Source organism: Trichoplusia ni, chromosome 8 (assembly GCF_003590095.1).
Source record: "Trichoplusia ni isolate ovarian cell line Hi5 chromosome 8, tn1, whole genome shotgun sequence".
Classification (NCBI taxonomy): domain Eukaryota; kingdom Metazoa; phylum Arthropoda; class Insecta; order Lepidoptera; family Noctuidae; genus Trichoplusia; species Trichoplusia ni.
The window spans coordinates 14,245,956-14,272,610 of record NC_039485.1 but is presented as its reverse complement, the minus strand read 5'-3'; the positions used below and the strand labels follow the sequence as shown (position 1 = coordinate 14,272,610).

General features: G+C 35.0%; 2 protein-coding genes across 5 annotated transcripts in view; both read right to left on the bottom strand.

Moving 5' to 3' along the window:
• LOC113496519 (potassium voltage-gated channel subfamily KQT member 1) overlaps positions 1-17,723 on the bottom strand; it is a 35,756-nt gene extending 18,033 nt beyond the window's left edge. For 3 of the 4 annotated variants that reach the window (XM_026875757.1, XM_026875759.1, XM_026875758.1), the window contains exons 1-6: positions 17,565-17,723; positions 16,718-16,773; positions 10,650-10,823; positions 9,376-9,510; positions 7,206-7,288; positions 4,864-5,039 (exon numbers count right to left, since the gene is read on the bottom strand). In XM_026875757.1, the coding sequence (XP_026731558.1) occupies positions 4,864-5,039; positions 7,206-7,288; positions 9,376-9,510; positions 10,650-10,823; positions 16,718-16,773; positions 17,565-17,609 (669 nt within the window). In that variant the 5' untranslated portion in view covers positions 17,610-17,723. The remainder of the gene's footprint in view (positions 1-4,863; positions 5,040-7,205; positions 7,289-9,375; positions 9,511-10,649; positions 10,824-16,717; positions 16,774-17,564) is intronic. The other variant, XM_026875760.1, reaches the window with a different exon arrangement.
• Positions 17,724-23,967: 6,244 nt separating this feature from the next.
• Positions 23,968-26,192, bottom strand: LOC113496415 (survival of motor neuron-related-splicing factor 30). Its single transcript, XM_026875610.1, has 4 exons — positions 25,972-26,192; positions 25,624-25,886; positions 24,776-24,925; positions 23,968-24,441 (listed from the first exon to the last, which is right to left on the bottom strand). The coding sequence occupies exons 1-4, from the start codon at positions 26,011-26,013 to the stop codon at positions 24,171-24,173; spliced, it is 726 nt and encodes a 241-aa protein (XP_026731411.1). The 5' UTR covers positions 26,014-26,192; the 3' UTR covers positions 23,968-24,170.
• Positions 26,193-26,655: the final 463 nt, after the last annotated feature.

Below are 26,655 nucleotides of genomic sequence, written 5' to 3'. Positions count from 1 at the left end.
TTATGTTCGGTGGTAAATAATGTAGGAATTGTTTCTTTTCATTTAAATAAATTTAACATCTGTAGAAATGAAAAAACCGAATCATTATGAATAAAATATGTACGAATATGAACATGTTACTAATTATAAATGCATTTGTAATATGTACGTCGTCAGATATTATCATGGAGTGACCTACTTATTATAAATTACAGCTTCAATAAATTATGGCAAGTTAATCTTGAATAATTAAGAGTTTATGATTAACGATCGTGGCGGGCTACAAGGATCAGTAAACTATAATTACGTTCATTTATAAACGCAAACAAGAAACTTTTCTACGATTTACAAACTAACAATAATATCTAGCTTATTTGGTGACCTCAAGTCTAAGAGGAATGAATAAAAAAAAACTGGTGTTGCACATAGAACTGCTGTTTGATAAAAGCATGAAAACATGATGGAATGTATATCATAAAGAAAACATACATTTTAACGGACATAATCATTTTATACATTCCATTCAAACAATTTTAGGGTCTTAATAGATATATTGTATGCTCGAGCAGGATTTGATTTGATTTGTCCCTGTTATCATTTCCAAAAACTTTAAAATTGCAAGAAAACCTTTCGTTACGATTAGGGCAACGTATATTTTTTAAATAATTATTGATTCAGTCCAGTATTGATGTTGCGTAGGCAGTATTTCTGTTGTTGAACTGGACTAATTGATTATGAAGTCTGTATAAAGTTCACTAATCAAAGGAAAGTAAATCAATCGAACTTTACTTGTTCTTTAATTTTAATTAAGTAAGTTTATTGAAAGTTAATGTTGCCTCAATTTTATTTTAAGAGCTTTCAATACAAATTGAATTTGTAACAAGAAAATATATTTCCCAGAGAATTCTATTTATGAATTATTCTTATTTGTAATAGGTTTATTTGCGTTTACCCACATTACAAACTAAGTAAGCTACAAGTTGACGTCCTTTTATTTTTTACTCCCGTTACTTCACTATTAAATGAATATATCATCAAGCCAAAGCTGCGAAAATAGAAGAGTATACGTTCGCAGATAAAATAGGCATATATTTTTGTTAATAAGCTCTAAAACTATTGAACTGATTCTAAATTGTTACATCAATACATGCTTTAGTAAGGATATAGGCTTTACGCAATCACGCTATCGTCAATAGAAGCAGAGCTGCAATGACAAATGTTGTGAAGCCGGGAATAAATTATCACTTTTGAGCGTGTGCTGCGTCATCGGTTAAACTTTTGTAAAAGTAATGGATGATGGAATTTTTCCTCTTAAAAAGTTCCAAAAAGAAAACGCGGCGACGACGATGTCTTTTCAGGTTGAAGTTTTATGAAAATACATTTTTTTTAAAACAAAGTGTAGTTTCGAAGATTTAAAAAAAAAACTTGATAAAATGTCGAATCCATAAAATTCGAATTGATATTCGGGCTTATGAGACTGTGGTAAAATGTCATTTCGGTGCAGTAAAAAAAGGTGCTACGATAATAGGTCAAATGTTTTCGGGAAAATGAAACTCGTTCAAACGTTTTTAAAAATTGTGGTAGGTAGCCATGCAATTGAGCAAGTTTTTTTTTAATATTTTACACTTTTGATCGCCCTTTAAAATAAATGAAAATCGAATCGCTGTGTTCGCTAACATACAGGTCAACATTGAGTCATAAATAAGTCAGGACCCAGAATACTGCCTCGTGGCACGCCATCGAGGACGCATCGGGGCGAAAAGGTGAGAAGTTACTTTTAGGTTAATACTTGATAAAAAAGCAGTTTCAGAACAAGTTTGACATTATTACGTGTGATAATTAGTCTGTTCATCATTTCCCGTGTAGTTTCTTTACCAAAAATTACATTGGAAGCGTGTTTAACGCCTCTCACATGCACAGTTAAAATACTATACGCATGAAATAAGTGTATTAAAGTGCCTACCAAGCTATTTAGATAAGCGACATTATAATGAATAATATATGCAATATGCATATCGAATCTAAAAAGTTTTTGTGCTCAATTACGGCACACATTGCGTGAAGATTTTAATAATGTAACTGACTATGAAATCGTATATTCAAAATATAAATTTGTCGTTTAACTTTCTGCATCTTGTGGATTAAAAGTATTTTGGGAAATAATCTACGGTTTATACCGTCAGGTTAAGAAAGATTTGTATTTTAGTAGTGAACATTGAAAAATAAGTGCCCAAATACTTTTCCACAAAGTCAAACTACGTCTCCATTTGCAGCTTTGCATTTCGTAAGTGTTGTGATAAATCATTCCCGTCTTATTAATAAAGTTTACAAATCTTCTATGATAACGTTTGTGATAGTTAATTTGAATAATCAACAACTTCGAGTAATTATAACAAACTAACATCGTTTGTCTGACAAACTATAGCAACATTTTCTCAAGGCTACAGAGACTACAGTTTCTAGAATGATTAAATCTTTTTACCAAATGCTAGATCAAACAAGCTGCAATATAGTTAGCTAATGAAGTGGCTGGCGGAGTGGATTCTGACATCACACACGTTACAGACAATATTATTTTTAAAAGGGTAAAACATTTTTCCGACGGTATCTAAGTATGACCTTTAAAGTTCACATTAACTGACTAGTTATAATAACACCTGTAGGCACGTACAGTTACAATTAATTTTATAATTCTGTAAATCTGTCTGAAATTTTTGCAACTTCAAGTAAATTTTACGAAAAGGGATGCCAAAGGGACACAACGTGTGCCGTAGTAGCGAATTTCGCTTTACCTTCGTCACTGCGAGTTATAAATGTAACCTATTGTACCCTGAGTAGACTAGATTACGGTTCCCTTCGTTTTCCGCAGTCGGTCGCGGCCTAGCTATGCAAATTTCTTGAAAAACGTGCGGCTACAACAAAGAACTTTACCTACACCCATACCTATAGACACTCAACAGCACTCTAGACGTTCTGTACTTAGCGATTATGATGCCTCTTTTTGTTCGTATATCGAGTATGATTTTAACAGTATTTATATCACTTCATACATGATAAATTAAGGAAGCTCATTTTTTTTATTTCAAGGCTGTCCGTAACTTCATTTCTTTTAAAGTATCCACGTGATACCATTTAGGGGCGCATAAAGTTGGGCTTTAGTGCCTTATCGTAGAGTAATTCAGGTGAAATCCGGTGAATTCCCCTTTTACAACGGCGATTGTCGGAACACAGCTTTCGTGTAAACTTTCATTATGTTACCCGATGCAGTAAAGTGAAAAATAAACTAAATAAAGAATAATTGAGAATTAACTCGGGTTTAAAGTTATTGAGTCACTGAAGTAAGTTAGACTTTGTAATAAGTTTCAATCGGCTTATTTGTTATCAAGTACTTAACTAGGTGGCGTGGATTTACTGTTAGCCACAAGAATAATGTCTTTCAATCTCGCTCAGGAAACAGTTTTCAAGACACTAGAATTAACAACTTACTGTGTTATTTAGTATCAAAGATTCTCTACATGTGTTTCGGTGAAGCCCGGTGATGTTACAAACGCCACATCACTGCATGTAAATAAACACTTTCTGTAAGAAATAATACGTTGATATCGAAAAAAACTTCTGTTCTTATTATGAACGGTCCCCTTCTGTTCACAATCTACATAAATGATATAGGGGACTGTTTCCGAAATAGTAAGTTTTTATTATACGCAGATGACCTTAAAGTCTTTCACACAGTTAAAACAATACAAAACGCACTTCTCCTACAAGACGACCTGCACAGGTTGTCTGATTACTGTGATAAAAACAAACTTAAACTTAATATTTCTAAATGCAAAATAATACGCTTCACCAAAAATAAAAAAGCTATTAATTTTGATTATACCCTGTGCAACGAAACCTTACTCAGTGATTCGACTATCAAAGATCTTGGTATCCTCCTGGACAGCAAACTGCATTTAAATTTACACATCGAAAAGATCACCGCGAAAGCCTTTCAAATGTACAGTTTTGTAATGAGAGCCACAACCGATTTTAAACGGCCCGCCACTTATCTCTATCTTTTCACATCTCTTATCCGCCCTCAAATTGAGTACGCCTGCGCTATATGGGACCCCTATTATTCCAAATATAATACCGCGATTGAAAGGATACAGTGCAAGTATTTAAAAGCTATGCAATATAAATGCCACATAGGTTGCTCATCATACACTGACATCCTTAAAAAGTGCAAACTACTCCCGTTAAAATCCAGACGTATATTGTTACAAATAATGTTTCTTTTCGGGCTAATACACAACAACTACGAGTGTCCCGAACTAGTAAATAACATTTATTACATAGTGCCTAGAACAGTGATCAGAAGGGAAGCACGAACGTATCCGCTATTTGCTACATTTACAAGTCGCTCAAATGCGGGAGAGCGAGCACCCTTACAGAGAATAGTTAAGATCTATAATGAGAAATTTACCGACATTGATGTTTTTGCCTGCAATCGACAAATATTTAAAAAAAGAATTACGGACAGCCTCAGCATATTTGATAACCTAGATTAGTTGCTTTTACTATGTTTTGTAAGTAAATCATAGACTAAACATGGATTGTACCTTTACATTTTGAATTTGTAATACGTGGAAACGTCGTGGATTGTACGATTACCTATGTATAATTTGTAACTTTTCTATTGTAAGACACATTGTACAATTGTTTGTTTTCCCAATAAAATAAAATAAAAATAAAATGAGTTGATGAACCTTGTGAAACTTTTTCTAATATAGTATGTTTATTATCCTGCCCTGAAGAGGTATATTCACTCTTCTCACAGGTATATCATACTTAAAATAATCTTTAGTGGATTAATATAAAAATAACCTGATAATAATTTCGTACCTGTCGATGAGCATAAACGACGGAGCCGAGAAGTTTCCAGGTCCCGCCACGTCTGTCCATGCGCACCATGCGCAGGATCTGGAAGAAGCGCAGGCCACGCAGCGCGGACGCCGCAAAAACCTGCCCCGACGACCCCATGCCCAGCACCACCACAGACGCTAGTATCGTCGTCACATCTGTACAACGAAAACAATGTTTAGACTTTTATCGTTTTTGGGGAAAGGGCAAGGGCTTAGATAGAACTCATTTTTCTTGTATTGGTTAATGTCAAATTTATTTATTTAAACTTTTACGTACAATTGTGCTAATGCAAATAGAGCTCTCATTTAATTTAATAGAAACCTGAAAGATAAAATGAATTGAATATTGAAAGAAAGTTTTCGTAAAATTTCTCAAAATACAGTTTTCGCGTTATTTTTTCTTAGCTGTCATGGAATAAAATGAACCACGATTTAAGAATTTTTATATTTTCGTTGTCGGACAGTTCTGAAAACTCGGTTCATTTTTCTTGTTCTGAAATGAAATGTTCTGCTTCAATTCCTATTCTTGTAATGAATTCTGTTTTTTTTTCACAAAGGTTTCACTTCAATTTCACGTTTAGTCCAATTTAAATTGGGCTCGAAAACTGCTACGTCGTAGCATCTCGTAGCACTTTTGAACTTTATTGACAGCAACTATATTTACTTCACAGCTTAATTCTTTTATTCGACGAATAAGCCATCTTTTGAGTTTGTGCCAGGGACAGATTTTAGCATGTAAAGTTAAAAGGAGATTCGTTAAATTAGGAAACGTATCTACCAAACATGAGTTTTAGTTCTCGATCAGTTTTGCCGTTGATTTCCTATTAACCGTTATCAAATATTAAGGAACAATGTTTTCGCGTTTATGGTATTAAGATTGACTATTAAGCTTCGTTAAAATTAAAGCTGCAACGTTAATTGGTTTTGCAACAGAAATCACGTTTTAAATTTTATATTTGAAACAGGCCGCAATCGTTGGCCACGCGAATGGAAGTACTGCAACATTAATATATAATTGAGGGGCGATGGCACCGTTCATTTTATTGTCGCCGGCAGTAATGTCGTGCGGGTATGTGTGACGGTTAGTACGGTCTCGGGCGGCCGGCTCCCTGGAGAGCGCAAAGCGGTCACACGAAACTGGTGTCAGGGGAACGCAGCCCGAAAATGCGAAGGTCATAGCGGATTGCTCGCACCTGAAATAGGGTCACTACGTCACGGTTTATACACAAAACGTGACTTTTACTTGGAAATGTTGAAGATGAAAGTACATAGGACACAAACCTACGACATTTTTTCCAACTCCCTTCTTTTATGATATTTGTTCGGCATTCGCGCAGAATTTCCTTTGACGATTCTTGGAAGACGTTTTAAATTGGGTCTCCTCTGTTGCTCTTTGTGTGTTTGTTTATTTACGTCCTTAACGTGTAGTGTCAACGAAGTTTGTTCTTTGTTTTGTTGTTTTTTAACCCACCATTTGGTGATCCTCGTGCAACGCAAACAAATGTTAAAAGTATAGTCTTATATCAAAGATCTGCACAATATAAAAAAAAAGATTTTTTAAAGAAATTAATGTTTCATTTAATTATATCAGCCATTTTCAGCCATTATTGTGTTGTATTTGTAAAATCTTAAGGATTACCTTTCAACACTCCCGCTGCTTTATAATTGGTCAGTATTGCCGAATTATTTATACATTCAAATTAAAACACAATAGCCAATTATTTTCTTAAGATCTTAAGCAATTACGTAACATGTTGTACCGATACTCGTTTAGAATCAAAGTATTTCTCGTCGAGAGTTTCGCGTTAGTAAGACATCGCCAAGTTACAGGAAAATGCTTACAGGAAAAGTTGAGCGGATGAGGACGAGAAAGTAATTTGCGAACATTTTACATATCAATACCGGAATATCTAACAAGTAAAGCAATTTATAAAAAATGTTTCCCTAACTTTTGTGCTTGTTTTTAAATAGGCTTTAATAGCTGCTCAGCAACTTGAAAAATTAAATCGTTAATTGAAATCTGGGGATTCTAGTAATGAATAGCGGCCATTACTGGAATGATTTTCCGATTAATAGGCTGATACTGGTTAAGTGAATTGATCAAAAACGGTGTTTGTATTGGGTAAGGGTATTTTATGTTTTGATTTTTATTTTGTATGTTATTTGTTTGGATCAGTTATTATGATTTTGTTATATAAAGCAATCAAAATAAAAAGAAGGTTTTGCTAATTTGCAATTTACGAAAATTGGGTTGCGGTAAAATGGCCACGTTTAATACTATACAGAACAGAACAGTTCACTTAGTAAAAAAACATAACTTACCTATTATACAGAACGGTCGCCTCAGGAATTTGAGGCGACCTATTGAGCCTTGGTACCGGGACCTGCATCCTGACGACCATAACCTATGGAACAAAAATCAGTTTAAAAAAAAACAAGGTACACTTATGAACACAATTTGAATTTAAATCGTGACGTAACGAAACTAATTTTTAGCACGATATCTCAATATTAAACTGTATTGGTAATGTTAATAATAACACCAAAAAGGGAGACGATTTAATCTGACATTCTATATTTTTTGTCACTTTGGGTTTTTTACGGCCCTTCGTATTTCCCGCATAGGCGCAGTTTGCTTGCGTCACGACACTTGATATTTAACCTCCCGTATCCTGTGCAATTACGAGGTTATCATATTTTACTACGCGAGTAACGTACGTGGTAATAAAAATTCGTACGAAGTTTACGATTGATTTTATAAAGTGCCTATTCCACACAAAGAGGGTAATATAGTATATACCAGATATCAATAAAAAATATTTAATATAGCATGTAGGAATAATATGCTCTAAAATAAATAGTGGATAACTAATAATATTATAGTTCAAATTATATGTCTGGGTATTTCGTTAAAAATACCCAAAGATATATACTAGATGTGGGTAGAAACTATTTAGACACTTGCTTTTGCAGCTTTGTTCGCCTGAGACCGTTTGAGATCACAGGTAGGTGTCGCAGCGATCAAGTGTCGGATACCCGGCGTCAGCTGCACGTCGACTATATTGAGCTAACTTTATACCACACTACACACATACTGGTGTACAAACTCGTACGTGTGTGGGTGTGAATATTGATGTTCGAGTATAAGATTCTGATGGCGACCTTTACAATGTAGCCAATCATAAAAAAGTTTGCATTTGACATTCGTGTCGTAAAGAGTTTCATGGAGTCATGTAATACCAAGCAGCGTCGTAGCATCTCAACTAAATCATTTAAAATATTAAAACTCTTTTCTTCAACTAAATTTACAAACAATCTCGCGTAATTTGCAAAAGCAAGTCAGACTGAAAATTTCGTTATAAACAATTTTCGTTTGTCATTTTCCACGGAACTCGTCAAAGTCAAATAGTTAACGACGACATGTACTTTGGCCCTCTTTGTGTTTACCACAATGCGCCGTGGTCGATATTTTCACACAATGCCTGTTTTTGCTGTTAAGTCTGACGTAATTTTATGAACACTGAAAAATTCTGATATAAAATTATTTAGTTGTTACCGAATATAAAATCATTAAATTTCATACTATGAAAAGGCTTCTATTTAAAGCTTTTAGTATTATTTAGAGCAATTTACTTAGTAAGTTTCCACTTGGTTTCCGGCCAAGAATAGGCTAACTTCTTCCCGACGGACTCGGGGTGTTGTTAAAGGCGATTAAGAGATTATATCATGAGGATGGGCCGCAACTTCTTTGATGTGTATTAAAAACAAACTTCAATCAACATTTAATTAGTTTCGTAGCATCGAAAGTACATAAGATCACTTAAGTTTGTAAAAGCATAAGTACATTAAGTATACATGTTAAGAGTTACCGGCACACCGTTGCGAAAATTCTTAAAATTTATTATCGCTTTATATATTTCTATAAAAATGTATAAAACATGGCTATTTTCAGTATTCAATTTTTATTAGAATATTTCCCACAAATATCACATCAATGTTACGACGCATACTTATCAAGTGAAATATCCCCACCCAACTATACCCTCGCATAAAAAGTTACGGCTTTTATTAGTCGAATAGAGCAAAATACAATAGAAAAAACTATAAAAATAATAATGGTCTGGAAGTGTACTGAAGCCAGAGTAATCTGTCTACGTTGAGTGACGAATTACTAGGTACATCACGCGCAAAGCTCTCAGACCAGTATCTATGAGAGTGTTATTTACAGTGTGGTCCCGCGTACAAACAAAACACGGCCGCTGAAAAACGATAGCGGAATTGAAACTCGAGATAGACAGTTATCGCGCCGTGTAAACTATTGAAATGGATATTTATAAGCGCGCGATTTCTACGAGAATTCTTTTAGGAATACGCAACCTTTTTTCGGATTCAATAGTCTCTTTGAATATATATCTGTGCTATTTTAGAACATGGATTGATGTTGTATTTGGAGGATTGAAATTGTCCTAAGTAACTTAACATCTAGACTCACCTTAAAAAGAACTCGATAGCGAACCAAATAACAACTACTGTCTCCATATAGAAAAGGACAATTCCTGCTTTTGCTTCGTATTCTTCAATTGTAGAAAATACTGACAGCGATAAACACATGAACACCATCAGAAACCTGAACAGAAAAATGTTACTTTAAATCTGACGTGACGTTTGTAATGCCAATAGAATGCCAGAATGTTGACTTAACTATCAAAATCTGACGTAATTGAATTCGACGATAAATACGTTAGTTAACATCGAATGGGATTAAGCGTGTTCCTATTTAACTCCCACGATTTCATTTGCAGCTGTTGTGTGGAATAAGATGCGTGTGATTTCATAGAAACGTGTATTTATATTATTATAATAACCGAAGAGCTAGCTAACACAAAAGTCTGTGTCTGGCTATAATACTAAGAGAGATTGAATCGAGAATCTTAATTGCGTGCGTTATTTTAAACGAAACGTGTCGTTTTAAATAAGTCTATTGAGCATGAAGCATTTCTTGTAAAATAACCTGCGTGTGTTGAGCCGCACGAGAAAATATTAATATAATTGGTACTGGCATATGGTATGCGTATAAGTTACAAACACGAGTAGTGTAGTCTAGGGCCCAGTAGTGGCATTGACTTCGTCGAACAAAATTACAACGAAAGATTCTTTCATTGGCATGTTGGGGACGCACGCAGCAAGTCGTAGCCTCGTAGCAAATCATAGCGGGTCGCCGGCTACGACGCCGGATGCCGGAAAATATTAATGTTAGGTCGTTCATTACAGAGCTCTCTGTTCTGTTTACGTAGCTACAGTCGTGTGTAAAGGTCCCGTTTATTACACGGCATACGAACGATAATTCGTTTGAAACTGCCACTCGAGTAATTTTCGTCGAGAGTCGTTTCCTTTTGGCAGACTATGTCTACAGCTTCATATCAATTTGCGTATTTATATGAATATTAACTAACACATATACCATTTTGGACAAAAATACAACAACTAAATAGAGATTGGAGCCTTGTATAGATGATATTTAAATTATCTGTTACTGAAACTACAAACTACTGTCGTATTTTGTAGATATTGTTATAAGTAAGAAAAAACTTATTCTATCACGTAATGTATATAAATAGATACCTGTACCTATTAATATTCTGATTCCGAAAAAGGCAAATGCGATTTGTAATGTCATCTGTTTAATATAACGCACGTACTACCTGCCGCCAAATTTATTGTTTCTGATATTGGACTATTAAAATAAGTTGTTCGAGGGCCACTTACACGATCATATGATAGAGGACAGCCTTGACGCCCCTGGGCCGTTCGAGGAAATTGTAGAACTTGGACTGGAGGCGGCGGTAGCGCGCGTCGCGTCGCGTGGCGCGGTAGCTGAGCGGTTTGCCAAGCAGCGACATCCGCGGCGTCGCCAGCCGGTCGCCGCCACTCTTACACTCACTGCAACCAAGCACACCGCCACTACGCTCAACCGAGCCACATCATACTCCACCCTAAATGACAGACCATGTGCCCAAAACCAAGAACTCATTTATTGGGATTATTCATTGACCTGTAATAAGGACAGCAATTTAATCCATTGCGTGGTCCATCTTTCCTTACTGGCACTATTAACTCTCTCAAAACGTCAAATTAATATATTTTTTACATTATTTGCCTCAGATTTACTACTCATACACGTTAGTTATATTAGTGAGGAGGTTTAGAGTCTAGTTATATTCATTTAATAATTTTAGTTATTTATTTAAATCACTTTTCTACTCTTGTTACCAAGTTTCATTTGTTCATCATGTGGTATGAGTAATATTTGTTTATGATATCTAATAATCAAATACAAATCTTTCGGGTGTACCAGAAGACGATTAAATTTTTAATCTGGTTCCACTTTTTATGGCAACTTTACAAAATAACGCAATAGATTGCTTCGTGGAGATTTTGGTTTAGTAGAATGTAACAAGTATTAATTATGGAGTTATTTTTGCATAAACTGACTAATTTTTTAATTACATTATTTAAGGAGTGTACATATTAGTCCCATAAAAAACACAGTAGGGAAATGTAAATTAGTATTTTCTTTGATTTAGGTCGAGTACTTAATAGAGCTTATAGAACTTTTAATTGCAGGATCTATTTAAGTAAGTTAATTCAGAGCGAGTATCATGCTTTCTGTGAAGGCTTGTGCATTGGAAATAAAGATGGACAAGTGTTTGTAGTTCATGGTGTATGTGACTTAAACTTTGTAGCGAGTAGTGAAGAAGAGGAAGGAAGAATAATACCAAAGTAAGTGGCAAGAGTGTGCTCCAATAAGGCGGTAGTTTTCAGGGTAAATGCAATATAAAGCGACATATTATTGTCGACACGCTGCAGAGAGTAATAAAGTTAGCAGCTGCCTTGTAATAAGTCCATCTAGTTAAAAATACTGACATGAAATTTCCCTTTGCAGCGCTAACTGCTTTTTGCAGAATGAAATTCAATAAAATCGCGTGCCGTGGAAATTCGAAGTGCTTTGCTCGAAAACAATTTTGCTGGCTCTGTGCACGACAAAATATAAAACAGAAAACCATCGTTTTAGTAATATTATAACTACTAAGCAAATATAAATACACAACACACATTCAAAAATGCTTTCCTTACACATAGATCTAAGTTTACCACAATATTTATGAACACAATCTGTGACAATTTGAGATAAAACGGTCTAAAAGCGAGTAAAAACGATTACTACAGTTACTTTTACCATACATAAGCGACAATTAACATATAGTGATAAATGCAGTGTGCCATACATCGTAAGTTACAGTTAACTAGCATTTTGTATACTCTGTTCTTGGCGCGACTACGGTTTCGTTTATCAACACGGCGGAAAAGCGATGAAATCGCGACGATAAACTTGCCTTCTCGTCGTCGCTCCGCGCGCCGCTGGGAGACGTCCTACCCACAACATCGTATCACTTCTAGCTACAACCGCTGCGAGCCAGCTTTCATTTCGCAAAATTGGATAGTTGCTACCATTTACGAATACGTTATGTTAGCTATAATAAAAAACTAAGTTCAAATGAAATACTTTGTCTGAGTCATGTTTATATTATTGTGATTTAATTGTATAATTATTGTATACGTCAATTTTTTGTAATAAAAATAATTGATTCAAATTGAATACAATATCGGCTGCTATTAATACAGAGTTCAGTCAATGATACTTATATTACGCCTATGCAGCGTGAAAACGGATGTGCCTACAAATACTTAACTGTGTTTTTGTAACCGATGTGTAAAATATTATGCGCTCTGTAGTAGCACAACTATAGATTAGTTCCAGTATTGTAATCAAATTCTAATTAATATACGCCGTGTAATATCTGCAAGAACTTTATGCATTAGACAGAGAGCTTTGTTTCATAGATAGATTACACACGCACTCAATCTTGGCCAACCTGTCTATTAAAGCATGTAGATGTATGTCGTATTTTCTGCTGTAATGCCAAATGGATTTACCAAGTGTTTTATTGTAGTGATTTACGTATAGAGGAGTTTTAGTTACTCTCCAAGGGATATTGTGTGAATATTCCGCACTAAACGTATTATAACGTGACCTCAATGTCAAATTGAGCATACGAAATAAGGGACCATTATGGGTTAAGTAAAAGCAATTTTCATGACATTTAACAGCACAAATTTATTCAGAGGTGCTTACTTAAATATAGTTTTTTTTTTCTAGTAGTAGTTACCTACAACATCACCCGTTTGTACAAGGGAAATGGGCTCATTCGACTTTTTATTGCTATGTGTATTCAAATGTGTTACAATAAACCGAGACACTTATAAAATACACTTAAGACAGACAGATAAACGAGTAATCCTTGTTGGTGAATGACATCTTAATGCTTAAACAAGACGTTATAAGACGAAGAAGGTATACTTGCCTAAGCCGACATCAAAGTCCGTGTCAAAGTTTCCCCCTTAATTCTGCTTACGATGAATATAATATCATGTATACCTACCAAGTTAATTACCTTGGCGTGAAAATTAGCCTTGCTGCTAAATGAGTTTCACAGAATTTATGCGTGCATATGTTGTTGTTTATTGGGCAAGTCGATAATGCTTGCGAAGAAGTTTTTAAATATTATAAATGTGCTTAGGCGTAGAGGAATTCTTGCAATAAGCATTTTCAAGATTATTGTGTTTGTGATTTATTTTAAGTACGTGAATAGTTTTAGTAGTAGAGTATTATTAAAGTCCAGTTAATATAATAAAATTAACGGAAATTCAGCATTCATGCATTCTTTGGATCGACTTTTTTTCGGGAATTTCCGGTACTGATACGTACGTGGAGCACTCTGTCAATGACTCAGTTTGACGGGATAGATCTTATAGACTTAAGCAATACATTGTAACAAAACATACACGGCCCTGTATTGGCTTGCCATGTTGTATGATTAATAGTATTAAGGTGTGCGCCTATCTCGAGGGATTCGACGCCGTCATGTGCAGACTATGTGGCCTGTGTGGCCTATGTGCTATGCGTACATGTAGGTCAGCACACCTCGCAGGGCCCGCAGGGGACTGAACGACAGATATCATTTTATTGCATTCAATGTAAGCCTTTCGTCGCATCGCAATTGTGTTAGTTTGTTGTATTCATATAACACATTGTTCATACTTATCTATCGTGATATGATTTGTCAAAGAATAAAAAATACTCCGTCAGCATTGTCGTAAAATAAACCATGTTATTAGTGGAAACTACAAAAAGGTGAAAATAATAGATTATTATCTGTAGTTATACATTAGGGAACAGAGTCAAGGCGTAGGTAGTGATAAAACAGATACGAGTCAATGGCTGTAATGACCTCGTGCCGGTGTTCTCCACAGGGATCACGTTTTGATCCAATCTTATTTTTACTATCCATAAATTATATTAGATATCCACGTTGTGCTTGCCCGCAATAATTGTTTGCAGTCATGCTGTTATTACGATGTGGCCTTTTATAGCCAGACAATACCTATAAGCTCCGCAAGGTTAAGTATGTTTAGAGTACCTACCTATCCTATGTAGGTTTTCGTGTGCAATCATTTTAAATTAGTTTTTTTAACTATGTACATACTCACTTTACCGAGGATGTAAAGTGTTCTTGTCTTAAAAAGAAAATAGGGATAATAGACAAATAATGGGCGTAGAGTTACATTGGGAACATTGACAAGCCTTTATGAATAAAGTAAGGCGTGATCTATAAGGAGAAAACACAACAAAAGTTTAAATAAGTACGGAACAAGTCCATTCAAAATGGACAACAATTGATTGTGCTCGTATCTCAACTGGCAATAGGATCGATTGCTCGAGAAAGTTTTCACTGAAAGAGTTATTTTCCTATGGCCGAGTTAAAGCTAGGGGTCGCCATTGAACGTTTCCTTCTACTTTGAACTGAGGCTGAGTGAAACACAATCTGAAACGACATAGCTTCTCAACTAGATCAAAATGTGTTTGAAACGAAGGATGTTACAACGATGCTACTTAAAAGAAAACGGTTTAGCTTCACACTTTTAACTATATTGACAGAGATTTATTGATTGTACATTTTTTTATCGGAACCTCTACGAACGTACGTCGATAAATTATACCTGTAGCGAATAAATTGCTCATCGCCAATTGAATTTCGATTAACCGCTCACCAGTTAATCATTTACAAATAAGATGGCTGTGTAGTTAACCACGTGCTCCGAGAGCTGAACGAACTAATTCACGGTTTCATGTGACTTACAGCTTCAGGTTAGTACAATTAATTAAAGTAGCTATTTCAAGAGTCGATTGAAAATGGCTTTTATTTTCTCCACCCTACGGCTACATGCTACCAATTATTCGATACAGGGAACTTCTTTTTAAATGACAGTTTGACATTAAAAAATTGCCAATTATATTTTAATTATCTGTAAAAACGTTTCTTTGTATTAGTACGATGCTTTTGAGATTGAAAATTGTCTGTTATGTTTAACTTACATATGAAGCACTCTTCTCTGTAATGTAACTACTTGATACAGTGATAAGTTTACATTGTACTCATTTCTACTAAGTGATGCAGTAGGCAAAAAAATTAACGAGTAAAAAGATTATGATTGCGCTCTCCTAAATGTATATTCCACATTTTATATTCTATTTGTATTTCATCCATGCAAGCTATCAGCTATCGAATGACGTTCATAGAGCTATTATGTCTACATGTCACGGAGAGTTGAATATTTATTTATTGTTACTATTCACGCCATTTTAATTGACTAAAACATTTATAAAAACCGTAATATCGTGATTGACGGAACAAGTGCTTTTTTAATCAAAATTACTGATATCTTTCTATGCGATCTCCAAATAGATGGAACTAGTAAATTAGACTACGTAAAACTAGATTAAAGAGAGACACGTTTTCATTAATTATTTGCTTGTCTGATTTTATATGTTAAAATATTACTAACTTTTGTTATGCACTTTGTGATTGGATTAGTTTTGTGTATTAAAAACGCCACAAATTTGTATTATATACAGTAGAGTGCTAACAGGGAAAGTGACCAGGAAATGTGCGTTTGTAAGTTATAGAATAGTATTGTAGGTAATAGTGTGTTCAAACCCAGGTTTCGAGGCATTCAGTAGGTACCTACATTTCCGTTAAGTTCAATTGAAATTATGCCAATTGAAATTTGATAGTTTCTATTAAATATTTAAGTGACAGATAAAGTATTATTTCCTTACGGTATTAAACAGTATATTACAGAAGTTAGAAATTTAATAATAGTTCTATTATATACATAGTTAAATTTAGCTACGTAAATATATATTACAAAAGATGGACAAGTTTCTGGAACACAGATATAATCTGCTTGTTATAAAACATTTACAAAAACTAAGTTTTATTTTAGGAGATTTTTCAAATTTATCTATTATTTTGATTGTAACTGATTACATAATGATGTCCAGTTACGTAATTAAATGGAACCGACACATGGGACGGAAACATTTAGAAACTATTTAAGGACATTTAATTAATGTAATCATGTCAATGAAGTCCTAGCTTAATCATATTGATCTTATTTATAGGATTAGGTACTCTTTATGTAAACACTTATTAGCTTGTAATTTATATTTTTACACTAACTAGTTATTTACTGAAGCAAATAAAATTATTTAGGTAGAAGTTAGGCGAGAGAATTATTTTGAAGATTTATAGTTTATTAAAGAGTATAATTTATCTAAGGACAAAAATAACTAAGGTAGAATAAATAAACAGGTAGGTAGGTATCTTGTCTACGCAAGGTCTACGAAAAGAAAATAAAGGGTAATATATTACCTATGGCGTATAGCATCTTCATGTACCCGAACACGCCTTGTCGATTTCATTTTCACCTAAACATTTTATGCCAATGAATGAATAATGTTATTTAAATAACAATGAAAATTTTATTTTTAGCTATGTAATGCTTTTGTGATTCAAATTCATAACTCTATTACTGCTAATTCGTGTGGCGAAGAAACAAAGACAGCGATGTAGTTGTGTGGGTTATGTAGAGTCACGTTGGTATGTAGTATTTGTTTGTTCCTGTTTATCTTTACCTCGGCAGTTCAATTTCTTAAGTAAACTTTAATATTTTATATTACCATAGCATTTAAACAGTGTTGCTGATTTTATTTTAATTAATACAGAGCTCTAAAATATCCAGCAATAACACATCCCAATAAAATGTAATAAATAAATATTAAGCAGAAAATATAATATTTGATATAAATCTACTATCAATAAACCTACAACGTAATATAAAGGTTTGTGATAATTAATTAAACTTTATGAAGGCTGTCAATTGTTATGAATATCAATTTGGCGTACTCGCGGCGGCGCACTGTCGCTTGCCGCCGTCATATTTTAATCACGTAATGTAATGCGAAAAATCTGTTCGACTAATGCTACCTACCTTTAATGGTAAACTATCGATCCAAATATAGAAGGGTACTTCGAACGCCATTAAAATCGAAGTCATAGTCAGCAATTATATACAAAGGCACAAAGCACAATGCGATATCGAACAGACATGCTATTTATTTAATTTTATAATCGACCCATTTAGTTTAATCAATCGACACAATCGTTTCTCTAAATACGTGTCGTGCAAAAATCGAAACACCAGACATTAGTTACGTACCTTAAAATTCACAGCCAATCTAAACAACTGAAAACTGACATCCATAAATATTTACATTCCGGTAGACGTGAGACGTGTAATAGCGTGCGTTATGGTGTCGGCGCTGTAGACGGTGGTGTGGTGCAGGCGCGGCGCGGCGGCGGAGGCGGCGCTGGCGGCGGCCGGCGGGCGCGCTCGGGGCGCTCGGGCGGCTCGTGCGGCGCGGACCATAATCCCCGCCACTCATGAGCTCGGCACGCGCGCGCGGCGACTGACGCGGCCCGCGGACGCCGACTGCCGCGCGCCGCCCGCCACCACGCCGCCACCGCCGCCGCACCACCACCGCCGCCCAGCGCCCGCCGCCGCCGCCCGCACTCCTCTAATTCTAATTGTTGGCCACCTCTGACGATCCAGGTCATCGTACCTGCATGTGAATTTTTTCCTGAACGGAAAACTCAGGTCGGTCCTACATATTTAATATTGTGATTCAATTCAAGCCGAGATTACGTACCTACAGTTTCATAAAAAGTTACTAGCAAATAACTTAGGCGGGCAAATTTTTTATTTAGCTGGGAGGTCCCTACAAAATATTTAAAAGAAGAGAAACATTTTTTATAGCTACCTAAGTAGACTATATAAATTGTGTGCCAAAATAAACAATCGCATGTGTTACCCAAGTTTGTGTGCTCTACAAAAAATGTGTTAATAGAGAAAGGAAAACCTCATGGGACTGACCCCCGTCCTATCTACAGCGATGTACAGCTGTAGGGAGTTGAAATATTTGACTTCTACGTTTTGTGTATGTAACAGAATAATAATAACGCTCGTAACAGTTGTATCGCACGCGTTGTGGTCGTAGTCGTAGCGCAACCTAGCTGTTTAAGTTACGGACTTAAAAGTCCGCGCTTTTATAATTAATTGCTTACCTACTAAAATTTTCTTATCTTGATTAAATAATTAAAAATGTATAAACCTTTTAAAATATTACTAACTTTTCATTCTTAAAGTAATAGGTAATTATGACCGATAAAGTCATCGAAAGTCTTGTTTAGCCTTAGTTGTCACTAAAGCATAATTGGAAACGAGATAATTGGAGATGAGATAATAAGTGTAATAAAGATTAAAATTAATTTTGTATTACCCAGCTAATGGTGAAAGCAGTTGTTCGATGGAGGGACTTTATTAGCCGCTAGCGTAGAGTTTTGGCTAAACGCCTTCCTCTGTAACAAAGGTTTGATAATGAAGTTGATTAGAGGAAACTTTCGACTGGAGGCCTGTTTTAAAAGACTGCCCGATTACTGATAATGATATAATCATTCGTGGTTTTTGTAAAATGACCATAATCAACTCGCTGCGTAGTTTCGTAGCACTCGTAGCGCTCATGAATTGGCTGACTTGAATTTTTATATTCTTGAAAAGTCGGCGTGATGTTCTATTGAAAATATTTTTTTCTAACTATAAATTTAAACACTACAGGTATTTAAATCATCATCGAATTAACATAACATGCTTCCCAATAATTGAATGTATAACTTGCAATTTTTTTATATCAATAACGAATGCAATGTACACAGACTGAACATTCTTGTGAGGAGATTTGATACAAGCCGTAGGTAGGTACTAGATAAGCAGGGTCAGAGCTATACGTAGCTCTACAAAAACATCAGTAACCCTTTTCTTAGCCGAGGTTTACGACTCGGCCCGAGAGATAAGTTGCTGACATATTGTGTGGTTCATTCCTACATACTTCAACGCATCTCTCGAAATAAACTTGTTGTTAGTGAAGATATTTCCCAATTCTTATTGCAGATCAATAGGTAATAATAACCGGAGTGGTGTTTAGAGTTACTTACGGGATTACTTTTCGGTCTGCAGGTATAATAAGTAATTATAAATTTAATGGCTTATTTGCCCAGGAAAATTCTAATGCTTTTCCGCCCTATTCCCTGAGGAAAGCGGTAGAGTATAAGAGGCTAAAACCACCAAAGTAACACTGTCTCTCCATTATAGGGGATCAGCGGGACAGAAATGCAAACAGCCGCTGAGTTTTGAGAGGGTTGGTAAAAACAAAACAAATACGCAATATGAATGTAGGTAAGTATGTAGTAATGAAGATGATGCCTACGACTGATATCCTAGTCTTTTATTTAAAGATTAAAAGTAATAACTGTAAAATATGATGGCGTAGTTACGGTTTGAATTGAAGTGGTACTAATTTACGGCTTGTATTTGTAAACATCGAGGCGCACATGACTGATTTGCTTACATTAACGCCTACGCGCGTGCCGTATATTAGTAACCTATTAGTAAAAGTTACGTGTAGTCTGTGTTGCACTGTGATTACACTAATCCGATAATCAAACGACGACTAATTGCAGTCCGAACGAACTAAAGCTACAGTACATGTTACTCAAGGAGGGGTTAACTTTAGTTTTAGGTTACACGCTATCTTGCGATCAGTGTTCCGATTTGTTAGATGAGGAATTAAACTGTAGTTAGTATGAACTACGTTTCATGTCGCTTTCAAAGATAGTTTTCATAATTACCTACCTTCCTGTACAATACACATTTTTATAAGGGTTCAGCACCCAAAGGGTAAAACGGAACCTTATAGCCAAGGCTCTGCTGTCTGTCACCAGGTGATATTTCATGTGCCCTTGTAATTTTCATCATCATCTTAGTTTAATCAAATAAAGATGTACGAGTAAGAATGCAGGCTATGATACATTTGTATTCTTTGTCGTTACAGTGTGATCGTCATCAATCAGCTATCAAGTTATCACATTGTCGGAATAGCTGAAAAGCGAGTGGTTCACCCGCAGGTATCTTTGCCCAAAAGTACCTAAGACTTCAAGAGATGACTGGAGGCTTGACGATACTTTTCAAACTGGTGGCTTTGTGAAGCGCGCTTTCATAGTGAAATGTATTATTTTATATATATTTATGAATGCCACGGACACGATTTGTTTTACAGCGGAGGCTGACGTGTATTCAAAGCGGTTAATCCATCAATGTTATTGAGCGCGAGTATCCGTTCATTGTTATATTTGTAAAACTAGAGTATGTTCGAAAGGTATATTTTGTATGAACGCATTTTTGACATATTTTTTGCCTTTTTGTTACGTCTTCTCGTATTATTTTGGTTTTGTTTACACGTAGGCATTGTTATCTGAATCCTGAAAAATTTACAGTCTTATGCAGTTCTAAATAAATATATACTTATACGTTTGGTGACTTTTCTTTTCTATACGGTTTTTATTTAAATTATTTTGCCTAATAACAAATTTGGTATGAAAGCTAGGCAAATAAACGGATTAGGAAGGTGGATAGGTGTGATCTTTTGAGTTTCCACATAATCGTAGGACTATTGAAAATCTTTCATTGTTATCTGTGTTCCATAAGCAGAATCATAGTATGAGTGGTATGATATGGGTTTACGGTTTGAGTGATAATGCAGTAAAATTTCCGTAGCTCTCGTGTTTAGGTAACGGAATTTACTGAAGTAATATTAAGATAACATTGTTAACTCCATCACCCCATATGGCTGGCATATCCGTCACAATTTTATATGAAGCAAAATCCTAGAACGGACTAAGCAATGTAAACCGATTGCAACAATCTATACTAATATGTAAAGCTGAAGAGTTTGTTTGTTTGTTTGAACGCGCTAGTCGCAGGAAATACTAAATACTAAATTGTATAGACCATTCACCGAGGAAGGTTTTAGACTATATACCTACCATCACGCTGCGACTAATAGGAGCCAAGATACAATGGAAAATGTGGAAAAAACAGGAAAAATTATTCATATTCGAGGGCTTCCGTTCAAAAAATCCTAACTTACTATATGTTCTAACCACGCGGATGAAGTCGCGGGCAACAGCTAGTACTTTATAAATCCGGTGCCTGTGAGCATGGGTTAATAATGGTCCGGATATAATATATCTTTGTATTACCTACATAATGAATGATGTACAAATAGATAATATAATTAGCTAAGAATATGAAATAGTTGGTAACAAATAGGTAAGCAACAAATTTGTGGTAGGTGCCTAAGCTTTCAAATATCCGCAGTAACAAGTAAATGTTAACATAAACAACCTTATGTGAAACCGAAGCGAATAACAAATAGCGCATCATTGGGAATGAGCACTGACCCGAAACAAAACTTGGAAAACAAACCCAAAACCTTCAAACTCAGCAGTTAGAAGTGTTGTTTTCGACCACAAGATCAAAGAGGCAATCCCCGTGATGTCTGACATACATACCTACTTATTTTGATGACATAAATTACTACTTACCTACATATAATAAAACGACTATCAGTGCCTGCTTGAAGTAGGTACCTACAGCCTATAGCAAAATAATTGTAGGTATCTTGATTGATTGTACCTAAGCCTAAATTATTTTCTTTGTATGTATCTAGCTGTGTTAAAACGGTAACAAATACAATTTGAAAATAAAGTGTAATTATGTTTATTTAATTAAAAGTAAGACTGGAGCAGTTGGGGAAGTTGCTAACAAGCTCGCCCCCAGGAAAATTAACGGAAATTGGTTTGATTTCTCTGTTGATCTGACCTGTTTGATCTCGTAATATTAGATTAGAAAAAATATTGCTTGTAGAGTGATTATTTTTGAGCATGGAAATTATATAGTTAAATACTTAGTTGTTTAAGTGTTTTACCGCTAATGTCTACAAAAACTTACAGAATACTTGGAGTGCTCGTTATGTCCCTCCTTCCGGGCATTGCCTCAACTGCCAGCGTAAAAATGATAATGTCCACTATTTGGCAATATTGATCGATTAGGTGTAGGTACAGATAGCAATCTTAGGTCTTTATGATGAAGCATTCGAAGAACTTGAATTTTAGAAAAGTTGTTTTTATATCTACCCAACTATTACAGGAAGACTCGTTATAGCACAGGCACTGTCTTTCGTTTAATCACTATGGGCTTTTAACGAGCGTTTTTGGTTTCTGGGAAAAGCGAGCGATCCACCGACGCGTGACGTCGCTAATCGATCTGATAACAGTTTGCGTGATCAACTTACCTACGTAGCAGCAATGGATAACACCGTTCTTTGGAGGAAATCCAAAACTCATTGCCACTACAGACTATGCATAAATATTTATATAAACATGTAATTGTGTTAATAGCTCTTACATTGTTTAGGTTTTTTAAGTAGATAGGTAGACAGACACGTATATAGTTGGTACCAAAAAAAAGCAGACTATTTGAATGGAATAACCTTACCTACTCTTATCCACGCGGTACAACTAAATTGATTAAGAAAAAATAAATATCAGCAATATAAAATATAATCTACAGTCGGATTAAAGCCATGACTGCGTTTGATTGCGTTTTATTCGTGTCGGATTCGATTTCATTACGTTCGTTCATGAGCGACTGGAAACCATACTTCCTTGTAACATATTGCTGCTGCTACCATATCATCTAATTACGATATGTACACGTAAAATATCCTTACCCGCGATTAGAGGAAGAGATTAAGGTCCATACCCTTAATCTTGAACGCCGAAGTCAATATTTTTAATTTTAACTCTTTGTTTAGTTGGAGTTACATATTGACATGGATAATTATTACCCTGTTTGGAGAGCCTCATGTTGTACACATGTACACTGGTTACGTTTATAGAACGGAACCTTTTAAAAGTGTTCCGGAAAACGAATCCTGTAACCTATTAAGTATATTTATTACAAGCTTAGCGCCGCGATTTACGGCTGTTTCACCCTCATTCCGTAGACAGCAGGTATCCAATGTGTTAATTCAGGTTGATTTAGATGCGCGGCCAATTTCTTTTAAATCGCTTCTGACTTTGCGTGAAAAAGCATCCTCAGGCATTGCCACATATATTATGATATACTTACTTATAAATCAGGTCTACAGCAATCGGGTCCATATGACGAAGTGATGTTGAATAAGTAATTTTGAAATCTAACATTCGTATCCCAGCAATGAGCTTTCAATGGGGTAAGAAACTCAATTCCCATTAAATAGGATTTTAAAGATTTTAGTGAAACAAAGGTCAGGGGTTATAGGGTGCGGACAACAAGTCTATAAGAGACAAATATCGTAAACTTTTACGAGCGTCAAGGAGTAAAGAAGTCAATGACCTCTATTTTCAGGACAACCGTGGGTGGCTTGCGATGACTGTCCATCATGTTTTTATGTACTTACAAAAAGAAAACAAAATCGTTAAGAACTAAAAGGGAGTTCTTACTCTTAGGGTCTCTTTCACCACCGCTACATAAGTTTCCGTTAAATTACTTGACAGTTTTTTTCATATGCAATGTCAAATTTTTCAATTTATCTGCCAGATAGCGGCTACTCAGTGATTGTGAAACAGGCGCTTAATGTAACATATATTATGAGGTAACATTCAAATGAGTAATACAAAAGGCATATATATAACCATAAGTGTTTTATTACATGAATTCATTAATGTGTATGGGCACAATTTATTGCAATATCTGAAAATCTGATATCCTGTTTCAAGTTTTTGTACATAAATCACACAATCCCTTCCAGTTATGTAGAACTACAGGTTTGGAGCACAGTGTTGGATTTAGTAAGTCTAACTTATACTAACCACCATTTCACATTTATTATCCTCCTTTCTTCCACTTTTCTCCTGGTGTGTACTCAGTCATAGGTTTTCCTGATATGCCACAAGTGCCAATGCCAACTCTGCCAGTTAAATTGTCTGGAGAAGCAAAAATGCTCTTAGTCCTAACACCTGGTTTTTTGGCAGCTTTGGTGTGAAATGAGAGCCATTTGTTCTTTTCACTTTCTCTTTCCTCTTCAATTTGTTTAAACCTTTGTTGTTTTTTCTGCTTTTTCTTTTTCAGGTATTCTCTGTTGTAACCTTTTCCATGTCTGTAATAAGAATAAGTTAAAGATTTCTTCATAGAGGTAAATAAACAACAATAGCTTAAGATTGAAAAAAGCATTTTTATAGTGTCAAATAAAAGCAGGAGTATTTGAAATATTCTGTATCAAACACTGAAAAAGCTGTTTTAGCGAAGATATTAGAATAAGGGGACAGAGAGAGCACCTGTCTTGGCACAAATGTGTGTGCACAAGTGCTAGCAACACTAGCCACCTAGCCTAAATCAGTCAGGACATTATTATTATTGGACAACAATAAGATACACAAACATCATTAAAAAGGGGTAATTAGATATTATAATTTTACATGATTCTAACTTACTTGCTTTCATCTCCGCTGTGTGGTCTCTTAGTGCCTGAGCCTGGCAAAGTCTTAACATCATTAACAGATACTACTTCTAGACTACTGTAGCCATCAAACTTTACTTTTAAGTTTTCTTCCGTAACATCTTCAATAAGAGCTTCATAGAATCTAAAAAGACACATTGTTTTATTAATGAACATTCAGTATCATGGTGTTTTGTATTAATAAATGTAATTTAGTATTGACAATCTGTACTCTGTAATTTCAACTTAATGTGTGTATGGTATGTGAATATAGATTATAGGTTACCTTTGTGCCAAATTTCATTCATCCAAACATTCAGTGGTTTTAAGCATGAAAAAAGAAACAGACATCCATCCTCACAAACAATTAGGTTTAGAATATCAGATCACTTGAAGGTATTTATTATAATATTATATTTTTGATCAATATTGGTTACTTTCTTTTGGTTATGAAAACCATTACTTCCATATGAAAAGTAAAAAGTATCTGGTAAAAAGAATTTTAATGTATTTGTGTAACAACAGATCTGACATCACTTATTCAAATGGAATACTTCTTTTTTTGAATTATAACAAAATATAGACATACATAATTAACACATGCAAATATCGCAAGGATTGTTAATCATCCAGGTAATTATAATTATTTACAATTAATACATTCCTGATAATGATTGGTTTTAATTGTCTTTTACTTCAGTAAATTTGCAATTAGCAATTTCAATATGTATTCTTTTAAATGTATTAGTGAATATGCATGCTAACTAATGTTTTCAAGGTTCCAGGTTCTCGGAAGGATAACCGGTCGTGTTGTTGAAGAAAACCAATATAAATTTTACTCACTGTCCATCTGATCTCCACTTAGCTAGACATCTTTCACCAACTTGCCAATTTGAAAAGAACTTGTGCGTGGTTTCGTCATCCTCGGCCGCCAACAGGGAAGCTGTAACATCATGATCATTACTAGAACCATGAATATTAGAAACTTTGGAGTCACCATCTTGAGTTTTTATAAGATCTTGAGTCAACTCTATTACTTCCTCCAAGTCAGTTTTTAATTTCAGCAACTCCTCATTCTGAGCATCCGTAAGTAACGCTGCTTCCACCTGGAACGATCAAAATTAACAACATAACAAAATGCAACAAAGACAAGCCCCGACATAAATAATGATCGATAAATATGTTTCTGACCTGTTGTAGTTGCAATTTATAATTTCTTAAATCGTCAGCCATTTTAAGAATTCACTAGTTCTCTTCTTTACCGATATCAGTAAATTAATAACATCACAAATATAGTTTTATTGTGCCTTGAATTTCTCAAAATATATTTTCTCAGCAACACGCTATTGCAATAATGCTGTACTATTTTTTTTTGAGAGAGTACAGTCTGTCTCTGTCTGTGCTCTTTTACCACAGATTGTAAATCTCCACAGACAGCGACAGCTATGAAATAAGTCGTCATAATACAGATTAAATATACAGTTTAGATTTTTATATTTTACCTGTTCATTAAAAATTAATAAATGTCTTTTTTTATCAAAGAGTAGGTCAAGAGTAGGTAGATCGAATTCCTAAAAACGCTGATAAAATAATAGACTCTTAGAGTGTATTAACCCTTTTAGTTACTAAAAACTAAAAAACTATCCCGGCTCCACACGACTTCGATGCAGTTATTCTATGCACTACAGAATTTCGTTGTACACATTTCTATACAAGTTTTAGAGTGAACGTCGGAGCTTGATTCGTAAATAAGTGTTGTTGTGACATTTAATTCAATCATAATTCTTTTGAATACCTTTTTATTTTTTTATAATTTCGTAGAAGCTTACTCTTTTATCACTCGTATCACTGCATTAGAATCTGTTTCGCAGTTCT